At 38.1% G+C, this 18,500-nt stretch overlaps 4 protein-coding genes across 4 annotated transcripts; 2 read left to right on the top strand and 2 right to left on the bottom strand.

Moving 5' to 3' along the window:
* Positions 1-128: 128 nt before the first annotated feature.
* On the bottom strand, positions 129-2,702 carry LOC103938168 (ceramide synthase 1 LOH3). Its single transcript, XM_009348164.2, has 6 exons — positions 2,429-2,702; positions 1,525-1,754; positions 1,242-1,397; positions 955-1,140; positions 612-796; positions 129-400 (listed from the first exon to the last, which is right to left on the bottom strand). The coding sequence occupies exons 1-6, from the start codon at positions 2,582-2,584 to the stop codon at positions 366-368; spliced, it is 948 nt and encodes a 315-aa protein (XP_009346439.2). The 5' UTR covers positions 2,585-2,702; the 3' UTR covers positions 129-365.
* Positions 2,703-6,625: 3,923 nt separating this feature from the next.
* LOC103938159 (protein SOB FIVE-LIKE 2) lies at positions 6,626-7,777 on the top strand. The gene is made up of 2 exons (XM_048589457.1): positions 6,626-6,965; positions 7,191-7,777. Exon 2 carries the CDS (start codon positions 7,193-7,195, stop codon positions 7,553-7,555), a length of 363 nt encoding a protein of 120 aa, XP_048445414.1. The 5' UTR covers positions 6,626-6,965; positions 7,191-7,192; the 3' UTR covers positions 7,556-7,777.
* Positions 7,778-9,366: 1,589 nt separating this feature from the next.
* Positions 9,367-13,918, bottom strand: LOC103938148 (serine protease SPPA, chloroplastic). Its single transcript, XM_009348148.3, has 13 exons — positions 13,468-13,918; positions 13,165-13,348; positions 12,874-13,011; positions 12,614-12,784; positions 12,430-12,533; positions 11,948-12,015; positions 11,641-11,807; positions 10,842-10,911; positions 10,540-10,694; positions 10,267-10,372; positions 10,088-10,175; positions 9,845-9,988; positions 9,367-9,752 (listed from the first exon to the last, which is right to left on the bottom strand). Exons 1-13 carry the CDS (start codon positions 13,873-13,875, stop codon positions 9,522-9,524), a joined length of 2,034 nt encoding a protein of 677 aa, XP_009346423.1. The 5' UTR covers positions 13,876-13,918; the 3' UTR covers positions 9,367-9,521.
* Positions 13,919-14,582: 664 nt separating this feature from the next.
* Positions 14,583-18,061, top strand: LOC103938126 (pentatricopeptide repeat-containing protein At1g18485). Its single transcript, XM_009348129.3, is given in 2 exon segments — positions 14,583-17,263; positions 17,266-18,061. Coding segments are annotated over 2 exon segments (2,922 nt in total). The 5' UTR covers positions 14,583-14,664; the 3' UTR covers positions 17,589-18,061.
* The last annotated feature ends 439 nt before the right edge of the window (positions 18,062-18,500 follow it).

Here is an 18,500-nt window from a genome sequence, read left to right as displayed (position 1 = left end):
AATACGACTAAACCAAGAACTCGTTCATAGTACAACTACAACTCGAACGAAACTAATTTTATCATAATCGATCTTTCATGACCTACGGAGGTAGAACGCTACGGTGGTTTTTCATCCTATATCATCGATTCACGCAACTGTGTTCAGATATCAACAATACATACACATTCTCAATTTTCCACAGGCTCAATGCCTTTCTATAAGCACATTTCTTTAAGAATCACAACAAGGTTGCTCGTGTGAATACGAAACCTGCCTGTTTGAAGGACATGATATGGATCTCATAAAAATTGTTTGACAATCTTTTCAGTGTAGTCTAAAGAATACATAGGCACCTCACTTGAGTTTGAACTGTCTTTTTACTGTCAGTCCTCGTGTTCATCATCCTCGCCTTCAGAATCTGCGGTAAACAGGAAAGGTAGAGTGAGCGGGTTAAAACATTTGACATTAGTTTGAAAATGGACAAATCCCTAAAACCCTTGAATCATTTTTTTTCCGGCCAGTTGCTGTCATGGTTTCGTGCAGGTAATCCAATTTTCAATTACCGTTTTCCCCTATGCAAGTAAGGTATATGTCCGACTTATAAAACTGTCAATAGAAGAACTTGTTACCAGATCGAACATCGTCATCAACTTTCCCTCTAGCCTGAATTTGCTTCACGAGCATCCGAACCATCAACTTCCACCAATAAATATGACAAAAGAGCAAGCCAATTAGAAGAGTATTAAACAAGTAATAGTATATAGATCCATCCACTATGTGCTTCTCCTTGTCCAAGGTCAGAAGAGCTTCATAGCTGCCAGAAACAAATGGAACCAAAAATTAATCTCTGTATATATCATGAGAAAAAAGCATCATTTAACAAGGAAATTCAATAAGTATATGATATATTCTCTATGCCAATGTTAACGCCGCAAGGAAAACAGAAAAATTCTCTCTGCACGTTTAACTAACCTGGTACTCCATATTATCCAGAATGGAAAGTAAATAAGACGTAGTACTGTCCAAGAGAGAACAAAACTAACAAAAGCAATGCCGGCAAGCATTTCAAAGCCACAATATTTTGACAACTTTGCAATTTCTAAAAACACATCAGATCCTTCATGGAGAGCTAAAATGACCGAGCCTACTCGAGAAAACCTGCAGAGGGACAAAACAGATAATTAGGACACACGAAAAGATAGAGGCTAGCCTGCATAAGAAAAAAGCGAAGAAGCAAGTTGACATGCTTTAAAACTTACTTGAATATGTAAGACGCCACAATTAAAATCGTAGTTGCTAAATGATGAGACATTGAAACTACAAAGTCAGAACGCCGTGTTTCCCAAAACACCAAAGCAAAGGTGGAGTAGATGTAGAATCCAGCGGAATACATGTAAAGCCCCTTCAATTTTAATCTGCCAAAAGGAAATATGTCAGGCCAGATGAGATGCAAAAGGCAATTGATTGTAGAGCAAAATTACACATATCATCAGACATCAAAGTAAACAAAACCTGATGTCTATAGTGAGTTAAGAGACGAACTTGGTTTTCTGGTCAGGCCAAATCTGATTGCCAGGCCCTACCCAGAAATATCTGGTTTTAGAGAACCAAGGCTCATCGTACGTAACATATAGAGCCAAAAGCTCCGCAGTGAAAAAATAAACACATTTGAATGCCGACTCTTTGAATTTATTAACTTTCTTCCGATTATCACGTGTCTCAACATTCAGCGATGCATACTTCTTTCCAAACAAAAGGCGCTTTGCTAATCTCTGCCATAAAAAATAACAACAAAAAGTACAACTCAAACTGATAAGGACCATAATTTTCAAGTCTACCAAAGTATATAAACCCTCACAAGCAATGAAACACGTAATGTGGATCAACATTATATCGACGAAAAGCTTCAGATGGTGAGATTTGCATTCTTCATAGTTTGATACGAAAAGAGATTTTCCAAGCTCAACATTTCCCTATGACTAATAATTTCGACATGATATTTGTCTTTACACAACAAATTGGAATGTGGGATTGCAAGCAACCGCGAAAGATCACAGCTTTCATGAATGACAATACAAGAATAAAAACTCAACCAAATCAAAGTGAAAAGATCACAACTTTAAACTGCAAATGTTACCAACGCAGCCTGAGATCCAATTTTGTTACCATTTTCTACAATTTGATAGTACTAAAATAACATCAAGGTAATGCACGTGATCATCTGGTCTAGTGGCACTCAGTCTCCGCTTTATTGAAGCATGTCACGAGTTCAAATCTCACGAACGACATTTATTGATAAAAAGGAAAGCAGCATCAAGTGAATGAAATTGAAATTTAATCATATATAAACTTCCCACAAATAATCACAAAGTGCAAAACTAGTTCCATTCCATAGTACCCTGAAATTAAATCGTCCGATAAACTCGAGAGCTGCAAAGAGTTGTACCTCAAAGACGAAAATGTCCAGGAAGAGCCTGAGTGACGGGAAGAGAAGAACGAACAAGGGGAGGACAAAGAAGTCATTGGGCACTGGGTACGACTCCTCCTCCCAGTTGAGTTTGACCAAATCACTGATTCCAGACAGACCCATTATTTCCTCCATCAAATCCAAGAGTTTGAAGAGGCGGAGGCAGAGGAGGAGGCGGCGGCGGCGGAGGAGGATCGGTAGTGTCGCCGGAAGGCGTCGTATTGGTGGAAGTGGAATATAGATTCAAGGTAATTGACTTTTGAAACCGTACGCAAAAAACTTCAACGGTTTTTAACGGTACATATTTAATCGGGTCATGCAGTCTTAGATAACCCGGTTTGGATTATCCATGGGCGGTCCACTGCAAAGTCCGGACCTCGTTTTGTGAAATTTGGAAACGTGGGCCCATTTAAGTAAACAATCCAATTGGCCCAAATGAATTATATATTATTTTTTCCAATGCACACTCAGTGTCACAACAAGCAGTGATACTCTCTTATTACCAATTCATCATGTGGCTAGCGTATATTAGATAGATGGACATTGAAAATGTGGCAAACATATAATGGATAGTTAACGCGATTGAAACTATTTCTTAATTGAAAGAAAGATCTTTCTTTATCAGAAGGCTAATAGCTTACGTCATCACAATAAACCAGGTTGTAGCCAAGTTAGTGACGGTGCATAGTGACTACCTCTAATACATATTTGAATATTGAATTTTTTTTTTTAACAAACAATATTATCTACACTAAATAGGAGGGGTGGGCTTAACCTCACAATGGGCTAGCAATAATATGATTCAAATTCACCTTTGACGAGAATCGAATCTAAGAACTCTTACTTACAAGTGAAGAGGAAAACTACTAGACCATAGTACTAAATGACATTTGACTACTGAATTTGATTAAGTGGTTTAAACTGAGTAATCAAGGACTGTTAGATTTTCAAAGATAAAATTTATGTTGGCACAAAGTGCGTACATGCACTCGTCAAATTAACCTTGAGAAACCCCTAGCGTTTATTAAAAAAAAAAATTTCTGGTAACTGAAATAAATTTGTATAACACAAACGTATTATCAGAATATTCTGTGCTAATAATACAAGAACACACACACACAAACCAGCTTTAGACAACATTGTCCCCATTGCAAAAACACAATGAAGACAAGGCAGAAGCAAATCGTGAGGTGATCACCTCTATAGGACAAGCAGCTAGAATACTACCATTATACATGGGCCGATGGGCCTCACCCATGTCTCCTCCTCATATCATATATGTGTATACATACATACATATAGATGAACACATATATATATGGGGTATGATAATAGTGCAAACTTGACAATCTCTTACACAATATGTTAACCTGATACAGAATGATACAAAAAAAACATGTTTCGGGTTAATCCGTTAACGAGTCGGATCGTTTATTGGAGTCAATCGTTAAAAATTCATTAACGAGTCAAGTCATTATCGGATCACCATTAAGAACCCGATAAGATATCGTTTGCTAAATCTAAACATTAGGCATGAAATTTCTTGCATATCCAGTTAACTCCACACAAAACGACATGATTTATTAACAAATTAGTTTGTTATCGGGTCACCTAATCAAAATCCGTTTAGATAATAATTTTGACACAACACAACTCGTTAAGTTAACAGATCTGAAACGAAAATGACACAAACGGAACAATCATTATCCGTTTGCGAGTCTAAATAGTGGACGTTCCATTCCAGCCACTGCAGAGATATTGGAAGTGGGAAACAGCCAAAAATCTTGGTCAACAGTGTAGGGGTCATGGTGTGGCCCAAACCAACCTGTATTTAAACTCTTTTAACTTCGTTTTGTTCTTGCCCTTTCCTCATCAAAGAGGGCCCACCGTCACACGAATTGTCAATTATATGTCCAAGTGGTATGTATTTCACGAGAAGGAGTACTTATCAACAACCAGATGATGTCATTCAATTACGCACAAGAGATGTTCAGAAACGCGTCTTATATTACAATGCATGATTAATTTGAGATATCGTTTTAAAGTCATTATGAGTTTTGGTCTTAGAGTCATTATGTTGGAGTCAGGATTCTCTTTGAATTTATTTGGAGTTTAAGAATTAGGAGATTCGGGCTATTGAAGAGAGAGATTTAGATTCTTAATTTATAACGTGGTCCAGTGGGAGGACTAATGCAAGCCGCATTACAAAATCAACAATCCGAATCTCCTAATCTTTGGCTTCCGAACATAGATATCTGAAACGGGTCTCAAATCCTTCAGTTGTAAGGAAAATCATTTTCCTGAGGATCCTGTGATCATGACTATTCATAATACATCGTGCGATCAGAAATCATTTCAAAATTTAAAATTTAAAATTAAATATAAATAATACCTAATGAAAACTAACCGTACGATGTACGATGAATGGTTATGATCACAGAATATCTAGGATCCCCTAGAAAAGAATCTGACGAGGATACTTTTTCTGGTTGTAAGGAAGTTCTTCTAGCACTTGCCTTTGTACCATTGGCTTCTAGGGTTTGCACATTCAAAATGTCACCAGCTCATCTCATCTGAGACTGTAACAATGTCTATCATTTCAAGAAGTTAATACAGAAGTAAATATTACTTTTTACCTGTGGAAGATATCTGTCCGATCGATCACTATAAATTGACCCATCCAAACTTACCTCCTTGCATTGTCCCAAAAAAAAAAATTTAAAATACTTACCTCCTTGCAAAAGCAGTACAGCAAACACAGAAGCAGAGCAATAAATAGCAAGACAAGCACACGGTTTCTTCACTACTTTTGTTTAAGTTGAATTGAAATTTCAATATTTACGGCAGCATGCATGATTATACAACATAAGTGTTACAATATTAGGGTGCTAGGGTTGACGGAATTTGGATTCTCTTCGGATTTTGGTGTTTGGAGTTTATGAATCTAAGGATTAGAAAATTCGAGTTTTTAGTTTGTGTGAAAGAGAGATGGAAGCTTTTGTTTTGTATAAGATTGGTCGGTGAAATGAGTCAATAAAGACCGTTTGATTTAAAAATATTATTATTATATATTGAATTAACATAAACTAATTAGCAAGCTGGATTGCACATTGGGATTATTGAGTTGTTAGATTAGGATTCTGTTTTCTTCTCTTCCCCCAATACCAATACAAAAAGGACAAGGATTGTTTGTCCTTCCACTTCCGGTGCCCTCTGTTTGTGTGGTCATGGTTATGTTACGTCAACATTTTATATTACTATTTATTTTTGTCTTATTATCTCTATAAAAAAACTACATAAAATGTTGACGTGGCTTAACCTTGACCACACAAAACAGGAGGACACTGAAGTGGGAGGACAGACAATCCTTATCTATACAAAAAAAAAAGGAAAATTTTGAAATAGGTCCAATTTTTAGTTACTTTAGACCCATTTCAAAAAACCCTTAAAAAAAAGCATAATCTTTGCTTTAAGGAGACACACATCGTCAAACACAATCAATTTTGGTGGAGAGCATCGCAGCCCCTAGCAGAAACAGAATTTTGACTAGTTCCTATCTCTTTATCCAATAAAACCCTACAACTCCAAGATAGAACTCGCACGAAACGGAGATGCTAATGTGATGTTCTTCCAAACTTAGCAAACGATGGAAAGTTAAAACACGTTTAAGATAAAGACACCTTAGCTTTTGCAAATTCTTGTCTTTTCAAAGAGAGAAGGATTTACAAGGGACTTATTCGTTATCACGTGAAACACAATCCTAAACTTATTCTTCAACCATAAGAAAGCTAAAACACGTAAAGATGCGTGATCCATTTATGACACAACCACTTTAACTTCGCATATTCTTGTCATTATAGAGTGGGAGAATGACTTAAATAACACTAGTGCACTGTCACGTGATATCTGATCTTTTAATACATTATCATTTGTAAATTTTTCTTTCACGTGATAACGTATTATTAGACCAGAACGCTATGACGGTGAACATATTTCATATACTCAAAAATTGATGTACCTTTTTGAAAGACAAGTAGGGATTTTAATTCAAGTTGTGAAAGCTAAATGAGGTAGTGAATAGGTCCTATTGTATCCCTATTAAAAACACCATGTATGGAACTCATATAATATTATTCTCTTACTCTGTTTTCTTTGTTCCGTATCTGCATTTATGCCCCTCCTCTTTCCCTTGATAATAGTAAGGACACGTGGAGAGAGAAACCCAATGAGCCCTAGTGAGTGAGCAACCACCAATGTCCTTTCAAATTCAAGGGAGAAGGCAAAAGCTTTAAGCTTTGGTGTGCAGGGTGGAGTATTTCACTTTCACTGGCAGCAGCTTCTAGCTTGCTAGCTGTCTTTCTGCTCGGTAAAAAAGTAGAATTTATTGGTATTTAGATTTCCAGGCAGTGTGGTAGTAGCACTCACAGTTATTGCAGCCAGATTATTGGCTTTTTGTATAAGTAGAGGGAGAGAAGTGCTTCTGGCTTTTGGGGTGTTGCTCTCAAATGTGAGATCGGTAAGCTTTGCTTTCCCTCTCTTTTCTCTTTAAAAAATACTCTGAGCTAAACTAACGGGAGAGGGGAGGGTTTGAGTCCTAGACACAGTTGGTTGAAGAGAAAGATCCTATCCACGAGTTACAATAAAAACTCTTAGTTCTGTTTTCACTGTGCTTTCCTCTGTATTCCTCTGTTTTACTCTGTTTTTACTCTGTTTTCCCCTGTTTTGGTTTCTGTTGATTCAGTTATGGAGTCTGGAAAAGTGTTTGGAGGTGTGGAGGAATGCCACAGCAGTGAGTCCGGGTGGACGATGTACATTGGCTCCCACTTCGAAGGCGAAAACGACGGTGGCATGCATCAAGAAGAAGATGATGATGGTGGAAAAAATTATGGTGGTCATCATAAGGATGAAGAGAGCGATGATTCAATGGTCTCTGATGCATCCTCCGGTCCGAGTCATCATCACGGCCGTCCATGTGGAAAAGAGAGGGTGGCAGCTGAGAAAAAGGGCAAGAAGAAACCAGAGAAGGAGAAGCAAACCAGAGGTGGAAGGAGAAAGAAGGAGGAGAAGAAAGAGAAGGCACTGTTGATTCATAGCAAGAAACGATGAGAGGTCAACCGGAAAGGGGTATTTTGGGGAAGGAAAAATTAAAACTAGAGGTTTTTTGTTGTTCTTAATCATCAGCTAATTATTATTATTTTGTAGCTGATTAATTGTACCTCAGTTAAGAAAAATTGGGGTGCAATTTACTTTTATGACTATGGTTTCAATATCAAATTAACTTTTTGGTGTAAGCATATATTCAATAAATTAATCAAGTATTATTGTTTATTTTATTAGATAACTAGGATTAATATGCTTGTATTAATCCATAAGTTGTGAGAAATTAGATGCGCGGATTGGCTTTCAGAACTATTGTTTGAGAATTCGCTTGATGGGACGGAACAAGATAAGTTTATTGAAACACTTGGGCCTTAATATCCGACCCAAATCAAGCGAATATTCAAGAATGACGTCCTGTAAATAGTAGAACATGGTGAATTTAGTAGAATTATAACCAAACTAACGACATTCTCCATACAAAACTGGTTGAAATTTTTTACACAGCCTAATACAAAAATGTAAATTTATTTGTAAGTATTCAACCACTTATATTATACTACTTGATATACCGAATCACGTTTTCTACTTGATATACCGAATCACGTTATCGGCACTGGAAAAAATTTATTATACAAAAGCAAAAGGAGTTAAAAAGTGTGGTTGGCGGAATTACAAAAGGATAGTAAGTTGGTGAGTAGTTAATTTATAGCCGTATCATCTGACCAAAGAACAGAATATGGTAAGTTGACACTTCCAAATATAAACCAGCATGTTTCATGGGGTTTCTGTTAACGCCAAATGCATAGGATTATATTTTCTGGTTGCTGTTAAGGTACTGTATGTGGGAATTTTTAATACCGTCACGGGATTTTTAGCCGTTAGATCCTTGATACGTTGAAAGAGCAGCAGAAAACAGCAACACAGTTCTGCATTTAAGCCATTTCCTCGGAAATTCCAAACGTTTTCCTTGTTTTTTTCCTGCTTAAGTTTTAAAAGTTTTCTGCGGGCACTTGAAAAGTTAATTTAGAAAGGCATTTCTTTCATAATTAAACCTTTTTTTTTTCCTCCCATATTTTTATTTAATTTGTAGTCATCAGTTTATATAAATAAAACGAAAGTAGAAGACAAGGTTAAAGACGATTACATTAGTGCATGGAAAGAGAAAAAAAAATGTGTTTATTATTTTTCTTAAGTAATGATCACGGTGTGTCGGCTTTAACAGTCACGAGGATTGCATGTATCGAATATCATAATAAATAAGGTGTTTCGTTTTGCATTTACAATTTTACCTGTCTATAATTGAAAGGTGATAGTATTTACCATGTTTCTTTCTCGAAGTAAAATTCTCCCCCCTTTTTTTACTTCATCAGTTTCTCTCTCTTTCCTCCATCCCTTTCTCGCTATCCTACTTCCTACCTTGGTCTCTCTCTCTCTCTTACTTCTCTCTCCCTCATCCTCATCCAACTATTTACTCATCGGGCCGAAAACGGACTACGAAAACTCAAAAATAAAAATATTGTTCACAAAACAATATTCATGCAGAAGAACAGAAAAAATTAGAGAGTTTTAACGAAAAATTTGCAGTACGATTCACTTTAACGAAAAACCATATTTTTACATTAAAAAGGCAATCCTAATACTATTCACTTTACCCTTTATTTTGTACTTATCGTTAAAACTCAAAGTTTTCAAGCCCTTTTCATTAGTTTTTCTAAAAAATTAAGATAAGGATAACCAATATTGAACAAAAATTAAAATTAAAAAAATATTAAAAACTCTTCAAAATTTGTATAGCTTGAACCTGTGCTAGATCGATGTACAATTTGCTAACAAATATATATATATATATATATATATATATGTATGTATAATTTTTTTAACAAGATGAAGATATAAGATCACTTTACAGCAAAATGCAATTTGAACCCTCCCAGAAGATTAAAAAAAAAGGAGGGGAAGCTAATCATACGGTTTAGAGAGAGCCAAAGTAATCTTTGAACAAAGAGAAGATGGGGTTGGCCTGAGAAGCTCCCTCCAGTCTCTGAAACATGATTCCCTCCATCCGGGCTTGGACTCCGTCGGAAAACGTCAACTCCTGCAGCACTTCCTTCATTGTTCTATCCACTCCAACCAAACTAGCTCCTATGCCACTTAAAATTTCTGGCAGTGTCGGCGAGGGTCTTGCAAGCTCCACGAGTGCAACCTGACCACACATGCACAGCTGTTCATGAACATCTCAAAGAAAGGATCACACAATCGAAGTTAATAACCAGCATGTTTTTTTGATTTCCACACCTGTTTGTCTTGGGGTATATTTGCCTTGAGCTTTGCTATTGCGACAGCGCAAGAAAGTCCGCCAATAGCATCAACTAAACCCCGTGAAGCTGCATCGTTACCAGTCCAAACTCTCCCTTGTGCAACCTCCTCCATTTTATCTACCTGCCAAGACAACAACATAGGGACACTTTTAGATTTCAAGTTACCAGAAGGAAATGCTAGTCCATGAAGCTGAAACAAAGAATGAATTGACCAGCATACAGTCATCGATCTGGAAAGAGCTGCCTTGTCTCGAAATTGCTTATATGCATTCTGTGCAGACTTAGCAAAGATTTCTGCTTCTTCTGGTCTGTATTGGAAACGAAAAGTTGGGTTTCAAAATTTTGCCATTTGTAGAAATACAGGACAGAACAGATACTCTAGGCAACAAATCTGTTTACCTGAAGGATCGTTGTTCAGCTGCAAGAACTTCAGCATATTTTCCCCTTGATATAATTTCTTTGTTGAAGCCAATCTTCTCATACAGTTTTCCCAGGTTAAACTTCCCTGCAAAGAAAGTTAATATCCAAATTCATAAAAAGATATCACGCAAATATGAAGTAATTTTTATGCATTTAGATTCGTGTCAGTTTACATGTTTTTTACCAGAGTGGTTATATGATATAGGTCAAAATGGGGCCGCAGTGTAGGAACCTGTATAAATTCAAACTCACCCGTCACAACTCCAATGGAACCCGTTAAGGTTAGATTTTCTGCAACAATGGCGTCTGCTGCCATTGCCATATAGTATCCTCCACTTGCTGCCACATCAGACATTGATGCAATGACAGGTTTTGATGCAGCCAAAAGTCTGATTTCCCTCCACATCCTGCCCATCATAAAAACATCAGCCTAACTAGTTAATTGTGTGCACGCAGACACACAAATGCACACTTCCTTTTGTACAGAAGCAATTTATAATCAACAATAATGGCCGTTTACAAATGAAATTAAGCGAAAATATACTAGCACTTACAAATCAGAAGCAAGGGCATCACCTCCAGGGCTGTCAATTCGAATAATAGCGGCCTTATATCTTTTCGATTCTGGAATGGGAAGAACATCAACAAGACGGGTAAAATAATTATAACAGAAATGATACCAATAACCAGTGCTGAAAGGTTTCATATTCAGCAACCACAAAGTACACAACTGCCCCTTATTGGTCTTGTAATGCTTTTTCTTTCTGTACACATGCCACTGCTTTCTATAAATTATATGATATTGCAAGTAAAATGAACAATTTTATCTCTGTTCATTGAGTTACTTCATATAAGTAGTTTTAGAGACGCATGTAAGTACTAAATAAGCAAACAACCATCCACTATCTTAAATAGCAAAGAGCCAAGTCTTGATGTTCCATAATTCTTTTCCTTTCGTAATTCATTTATTGATTGGGCCCCTATATGTTCATCACGTTATCAATCTCCCTTTCTTCCCATTTCATTTAGGCAACGCATTGTTGAGTTCATATATTCACCTAAGAAGATTTCTCAACACAATCACTTAATCAGATCTTAACTTACATGTAAATATCTAGAACCCAAATATTCACTCCCATCTTGAAAACTTCCACATAGGTGAACAACACAACACATGATAAACCATAATGTATGACTGAAACTAGTAAATATAAATTCAAAACACACAATTATCTTGTAGATAATAGTACATCCACATCCTGTATCTTTTATAAAGCCTCTGAAAATATACCAAAATAAAGGACAACACGTTAAGAAAATAAACTTCTATACGATAGACCATAGTCACCATACCTCTCACAGTGCGTATCTTCTCAATGAACTGTTCCCCTATAATACTAGAACCAGGAAGACTTAAACCGCCTCGTACACGACTAATGCTACCTGATGCTCTAATTATGGCTATCTTGTCTTTACCGCCTGATAATCCAACAGTCCATTGCTGAACCTTTGAGTATTTCCTGTTTTAATAACAAAAAAGAAGGAATGGGAAAGGAGGGTCAGGGAGGGTCAGGGAGGATGGTTATACACACGCATACGGAGCATCTGGTGGACAACAAAATACAAGCAATTGAAGGCCACCAATATGAAAGTTGACTACCTGTAATCGACCATAGGAAGAGTTTTTTCTTTTTGCACTCCAAGTCTTTCCTTCAGCATTGAAATAACCTGCAAGGGATGACTATTATTGATACGATGAATGCTGTTTTGCAGGCAAAATATGGGACTTCCATATCAAAATACGGACAACATAATACTTATAAGTAACATATCATAAGATAGAATATAACACTGGAAGAACAATTGAATGTATGTTTGAATGTCATAAATAAACTAAGGTAATTACCAGGCCATAGGACTTCAATATACCCTGACAAACTCGAAGGGCTAAACTGATCTTTAAAAAACTCTCAAATTTCTCGAAATATGTTACATTTTAAAATGTCTGGATCCGAAACACACTGAAACAACCTTCTAAGCCTTCCAAGTATCTAAGATTCCCAACATATGGTATTAATTTTGATTATTTCTTAACATACATCAAACGTCAAACCCAAATCAAAGGGAACCAGAACTCCGTACCTCGTCATCATATTGTATGTTTGTGATCCAGCCTTCTTCTTTCAATTTTTCTACTTGGTAGACTCCTTCATTAATGAAATTCTCGATATCTTCTCTTTTCTTTCCTGTAGAAAATTTTCAGAAGTCCATCGGTTACTTAAACTTAAAGACTTGAAAGTTTGTCAAACATCAAATTACAAAGCACCTCTTGTGGAAGAAATCACATCCAGCCAATTCCCATATATATTATCAAGCAATGCTGTCAGCATCTCACAATTCTCTTCGGACATGGTTGTGCGCGCAAGTTGATCACCGGCACTTTTGTATTTACCAATCCTTTCCACTTGTGGCTCGATTCCAACTTTCTCAAGAACACCTGAAAGAGAGTATGAGAATTCCCTGCAACATGAGCTAATGAATAAGCAATTTCCCACAACAGAAACAACGGATTTCGGGGAAACTGACCTCTTACGAACGAGGACTGAACGGTGAGCCCAAACAAAGAAAAGTAAGCACTTGGAGGTGCATATATCTCTTGGCACGCACTAGCAAGGTAATACTCTTTCTCTCCGCAAGCCGGTACATAGGCCACAACAAATTTACCTGCAACAGTGAAATGTCCATATGATCAAGTTTTTTCTCTTCGACAGAGCGATATTCTAAACTACTCTAATAGCTCGGGCGCAAGGAGGCAGGCACACTTACAAAAACATAACCAAAATTAACAATAATTCACCAAAAAAAAAAAAAAAAAACCTGATTTCTTGAAATCCAAGATATGTCTTCGGATTTCTTCGACTTTGCCCCAGCCACAATTCAAACTTTCAATTTGGAGATAGACACCGGAAATTCGAGGATCGTACGCTGCTTTCATCAAATTCTCACAAATTTGAGGCAGCGAAAGTCCACTCGAAAATCGACTCTTCAGCTGATCAGACACCTGAAAAACGCCAATGAAAATAATTAATTTAGAAAAAAAGCCACAAAGAAAAATGCTTTTTTCGAATGCAATCCCAAAAACGCAGCACAAATAATGTAAAATTCGAAAAAAGGAAAAACCTGGCCGCGCAATTTGATGGTCAAGACGCTGCCTTTCTTGACGCGCTGCCAAGGGAAGGCAATGAGCATGCGGAGCTTGACGACGAAGCTCTTCCACGCGCTCGCCTTCTCGAACTGAAACTCGCCGCTCGGATATTCCTTGGTGTCTGCTGTTGTGATTTTATTTACAATCTCGCCATCGCTCTCCTTCAATTCTTCTTCCTTGGTCTCCGGCGACGACGACTCGATGGCGCGAGCTGAAATGCTCCGCAGAGAAAGAGGGGGAGAGGGAGAGATGGATTGGGGGCGGAGGCATTGGGAGCGGAGGGAGGAGGGAGTGAAGAGAGAGGGCGAAACGACGGAGTTGCAGGCGCGGCGGTGGATTGGGGTGAGGTGGTAGGAAGTGTGGAGGAGGATGACCTTCGACATTCCTCTCAGCTCACCGCAACTGTGAGGACTGAGAAGAAATGAAGAAGAATGGAAGGAACGAAATTTGAAGAGGATGGCAAGGGTTAAATTTTGTCCACGTCACCACTTGTGGCTTTTCACGACGTGTCGTATCCTGGCTCTTCCATCTTAAGGAAAAATCACATTTTTATAATAAAAAATCAATTATGGTATTATTCATTATACCCTTTATTTTATCATTATCATTAAAACTCAAAATTCTCAAATCTTCTTCAATAGTTTTCCTTTTTTATTGTTATTTTGATTTAGTTAGATAAATTATTATCGTAGCGGAGGAGTATTCAAAAGATAGTTCGTGTGGTAATAAAATTTGAATTCAAACTACTGTAGTATATTTCGTTAAGAATTAAACTTAAAATTAAAATTTCCATTAATTTCTGCGTTATTTGGATAACAAACCTCTCCAACATCTTTCTCATCAATGTTGTTCGAAAAAACTTACTAGATTACTAGCTCAATAAGTAAGAACAATATTTTTTTTCCGGCATGAATAGTGATTTTCCACGTGAATATTGTTTTCTAAGGAAGTAATGCTAGGAAAACTAAATTTACAAACTAATCATCAACTTTCGTGTTCTTTAATTTTCAAAACTGTATGTTTAAATTTAATTTCCTTAGCATAACCTCATAAACAATATTTTTATTTTTGGAGTTTTATTGGTCCGTTATCGGCCCAATGAGTAAATAGTTCGACGGTGACACTAAAATGGCCAATTTCTTATCCTCTCCGAACGAACAAGCATCTCAACCATGGCTTCTGTGGCAGTGGCACCACCACCACTCTCATGCCATTCTCGGCCCACACCTAAAGTCAAACACTTCCTCCGCCCAATCTTCCCTCCAAAACCAAAACCACTTTCTTCTCTCTCCGCCGCGCAGACAACCGCCCACCACCAAACAGACTCTCTCACTTTCCTCCAAGACGTCAACAATCTCTGTGACGCCGGAAACCTCTCGGAGGCTCTGACCCTTCTTCAAGCACACTCTCACGATGCAATTTCCAGTTCACAGCAAGGGAAAGACGCCATGGGAGCCTTGTTACAGGCCTGCGGGCGCCGCAAGGACGTTGAAACCGGACGCAAAGTCCACAACTTGGTCTCCGCGTCGACCCTTTTCAGCAATGACTTTGTTCTCAACACACGCATCATTACCATGTATGCAATGTGCGGTTCTCCTTTGGATTCCCGCTCAGTTTTCGACGGGCTGAAGAGGAAGAACTTGTTCCAGTGGAATGCGCTTGTTAGTGGGTATGCAAGAAACGAGCTTTTTGTTGATGCCATTGATGTGTTTGTTGAGTTGATCAGCGTTACGGAGTTTAAACCCGATAATTTTACTTTTCCCTGTGTTTTTAAGGCCTGTGGGGGGATTTCAGACATGGGTTTGGGACAGGTTGTTCATGGGATGGCTGAGAAGATGGGATTGATTTCGGATGTGTTTGTGGGCAATGCGTTGATTGCAATGTATGGGAAATGCGGGTCGGTTGAGGATGCAGCTAAAGTGTTCGAGATAATGCCTGAGAAGAATTTGGTTTCTTGGAATTCGATGATATGCGGGTTCTCGGAGAATGGATTGGATCATGAGAGTTATAGTTTGTTGGGGAAGATTTTAGAGGGTGATGAAGCTCTAGTACCGGATGTTGCTACGTTGGTGACTGTATTGCCTTTGTGTGCTGGGAACGGAGAAGTAAATATGGGGATGATGATTCATAGTTTGGCAGTGAAATTGGGGCTGAACCAGGAATTAATGGTGAATAATGCGTTGGCGGACATGTACTCAAAATGTGGGTACTCAGTTGAAGCTCAAGTCTTGTTTGACAAGAATGACACGAAAAATGTGGTTTCTTGGAATTCCGTCATAGGAGGTTTTTCTAGAGAAGGGGATGTATGTGGCACGTTTGGTCTTTTGCGAAAAATGCAGATGGAAGGGGAGAAAGTGAAGGTGAATGAGGTCACCATACTGAATGTGTTACCGGCTTGTTTGGAGGAGTCGGAACTTTTGAGCTTGAAAGAACTTCATGCTTATTCATTCAGACATGGGTTTATATATGATGAACTGGTAGCCAATGCTTTTGTTGCAGCGTACACGAAATGTGGGTCACTAAATTCCGCTGAGCTGGTTTTTCATGGTATTGAGACGAAGACAGTGGGCTCCTGGAACGCAGTTATTGGTGGCTGTGCCCAAAATGGAGATCCATACAAAGCTTTAGATTTGTACCTTCAAATGAAATATTCAGGCTTGGATCCTGACGAGTTTAGCATCGGTAGCCTCCTTTTAGCTTGTGCCCACCTGAAACATCTTCAACATGGGAGAGAGATTCATGGATTTGTGCTACGTAATGGGTTAGAAGTGGATTCATTCATTGGTATTTCATTACAGTCCCTTTACATCCATTGTGGTAAATTATCATCTGCAAGAGTATTATTTGATAGGACAGAATCGAAAATTAGAGTGTCTTGGAATGCAATGATCGCCGGTTACACTCAGGTTGGACTTCCTGACAAAGCCCTTGATCTCTTTCGCCAAATGCTGTCTGATGAAATCCTACCTTGTGCAATTGCAACAATGAGCATGTTTGGGGCTTGTTCACAACTGTCAGCTTTGCGTTCAGGAAAAGAGCTGCATTGTTTCGCTTTGAAAGCTCGCCTCACAGAAGACCTTTTTGTTGGTTGCTCTCTCATAGATATGTATGCAAAAAGTGGCTGCATCGAACAATCTCATAGAGTTTTTGACCGGTTAACCAAGAAGGATGTGCCTTCATGGAACGTTATAATTGCAGGATACGGAATTCATGGACATGGAAACAAGGCTTTAGAGCTCTTCAGAGAAATGCTAAGTTTTGGCCAGAAGCCTGATGGCTTTACGTTTATCGGAATTTTAACTGCATGTAGCCATGCTGGGTTGGTTAAGGAGGGGGTAGAATATTTCAACCAGATGCAAAGCTTGTACAAAATAGAGCCGAAACTAGAGCATTATGCATGTGTGGTGGACATGCTTGGCCGGGCTGGCCGGTTGGAGGAAGCTTTAAACCTCATACATGAGATGCCGGAGGAGCCAGATACTAGAATGTGGAGCTCATTGCTTAGTTCCTGTAGGAGTCATAATAATTTGGACATGGGGCAGAAAATCGCTGAAAAATTGTTAGACGTAGAGCCTGAAAAGGCGGAAAATTACGTGCTGCTGTCTAACTTGTATGCCGCAGCAGGTAAATGGGATAGTGTGAGACACGTGCGGCGAAAGATGAAGGAGACTGGCCTTCAGAAAGATGCCGGACGCAGCTGGATTGAAGTCGGAGGGCAAGTTTACAGCTTTGTTGTTGGCGACACATCTCTGCCAGAGTCCGGAGAGATCAAGAAATGTGGACAAGGTTAGAGGAAAAGATAAGTGAATTCGGATACAAACCCGACACAGGCTGTGTGCTTCATGAACTAGGAGAAGACGAGAAGGTTGAAATACTACGGGGACATAGCGAGAAGCTTGCGATTTCATTCGGTTTGTTGAAGACGAGTAGAAGTAGAACAACATTGAGAGTCTGCAAAAATCTGCGGATTTGTGTGGATTGCCATAATGCAGCTAAGCTGATATCGAAAGTTGTTGAAAGGGAGATTATTATGAGAGATAATAAGCGCTTCCATCATTTCAAACATGGCCTTTGTTCTTGTGGAGATTATTGGTAAATCAGGAGTGAAACTGATTTCCGAATGCATGAGAAAAAAAGAAGTCGGTGTAGCAGAGATGGGAATGTTTAGTTGAATGTTTGGGGACACAAGAAATGACAGGATTAAGAGCGAGGGTATCCGAGGTAAAGTGGGAGTCGTCAGAATTGAATATAAGATGAAAGAAAATGGGTTAAGGTGGTTTGGATATGTGAACCAAAGGCCTATAAATGCTCAGGGCAAAAGGGATAGAAGAAGACTTAGGAAGACTTGGAAAGAGGCTTTACGAAAAGACATAAAGTACTTGGAGGACTCTGCGCAAAACTGATGCGACTAGAATGACTCAAATTTTGGGTTATATTGATTCTTGTGAAAATCCTCAAAATTCATTGGAAAACGTGGGTTATAACTCACAGTTGTAAAAAAATGAAATTTTTAGTTTTAGGAAACATTTTGTGTATGAGTTTACGAAAATGTTGCAAGACCTTTGGACATGATCCTACTGTTGATTAGGTCTCAGAACTATTTTTATTGATTTTTAAAGTTGAAAAAATAGAAAAATAATATAAACTAATAGCAAGGCTCCCAAAGAGATTTGTAGGTTTCGAAAATATTTGGAATATTTTGGTTTATAATGAATCTTGTAGAAGTTCTCAAAATCGATTGGAAAACATGGATTATAACTCATAGTTTTTGTGAAAAAATTGAAATTTTTAGTTTTAGGAAATATTTTGTGTGGAAATTAACGAAAATGTTGCAAGACAATTAGATGTAATTTTATCCCTTATTAGGGCTCGAAACTATTTTTCATTGATTTTTAAAGTTGAAAAATAGAAAAAATAAACTCATAGCGGCCCCAAAAGAGATTTGTAGGTATCCAAAATCTTGGAAATGTCCTAAATTAATTTTAGGAAACATATGGTGCGAATAGAA

Source organism: the organism of the source record quoted next, unplaced genomic scaffold (assembly GCF_019419815.1).
Source record: "Pyrus x bretschneideri cultivar Hongxiangsu unplaced genomic scaffold, Pyrus_bretschneideri_v1 Contig3, whole genome shotgun sequence".
NCBI lineage: Eukaryota > Viridiplantae > Streptophyta > Magnoliopsida > Rosales > Rosaceae > Pyrus > Pyrus x bretschneideri.
The sequence above is the reverse complement of the archived record's forward strand: the minus strand, read 5'-3'. Positions and strand labels throughout refer to the sequence as shown.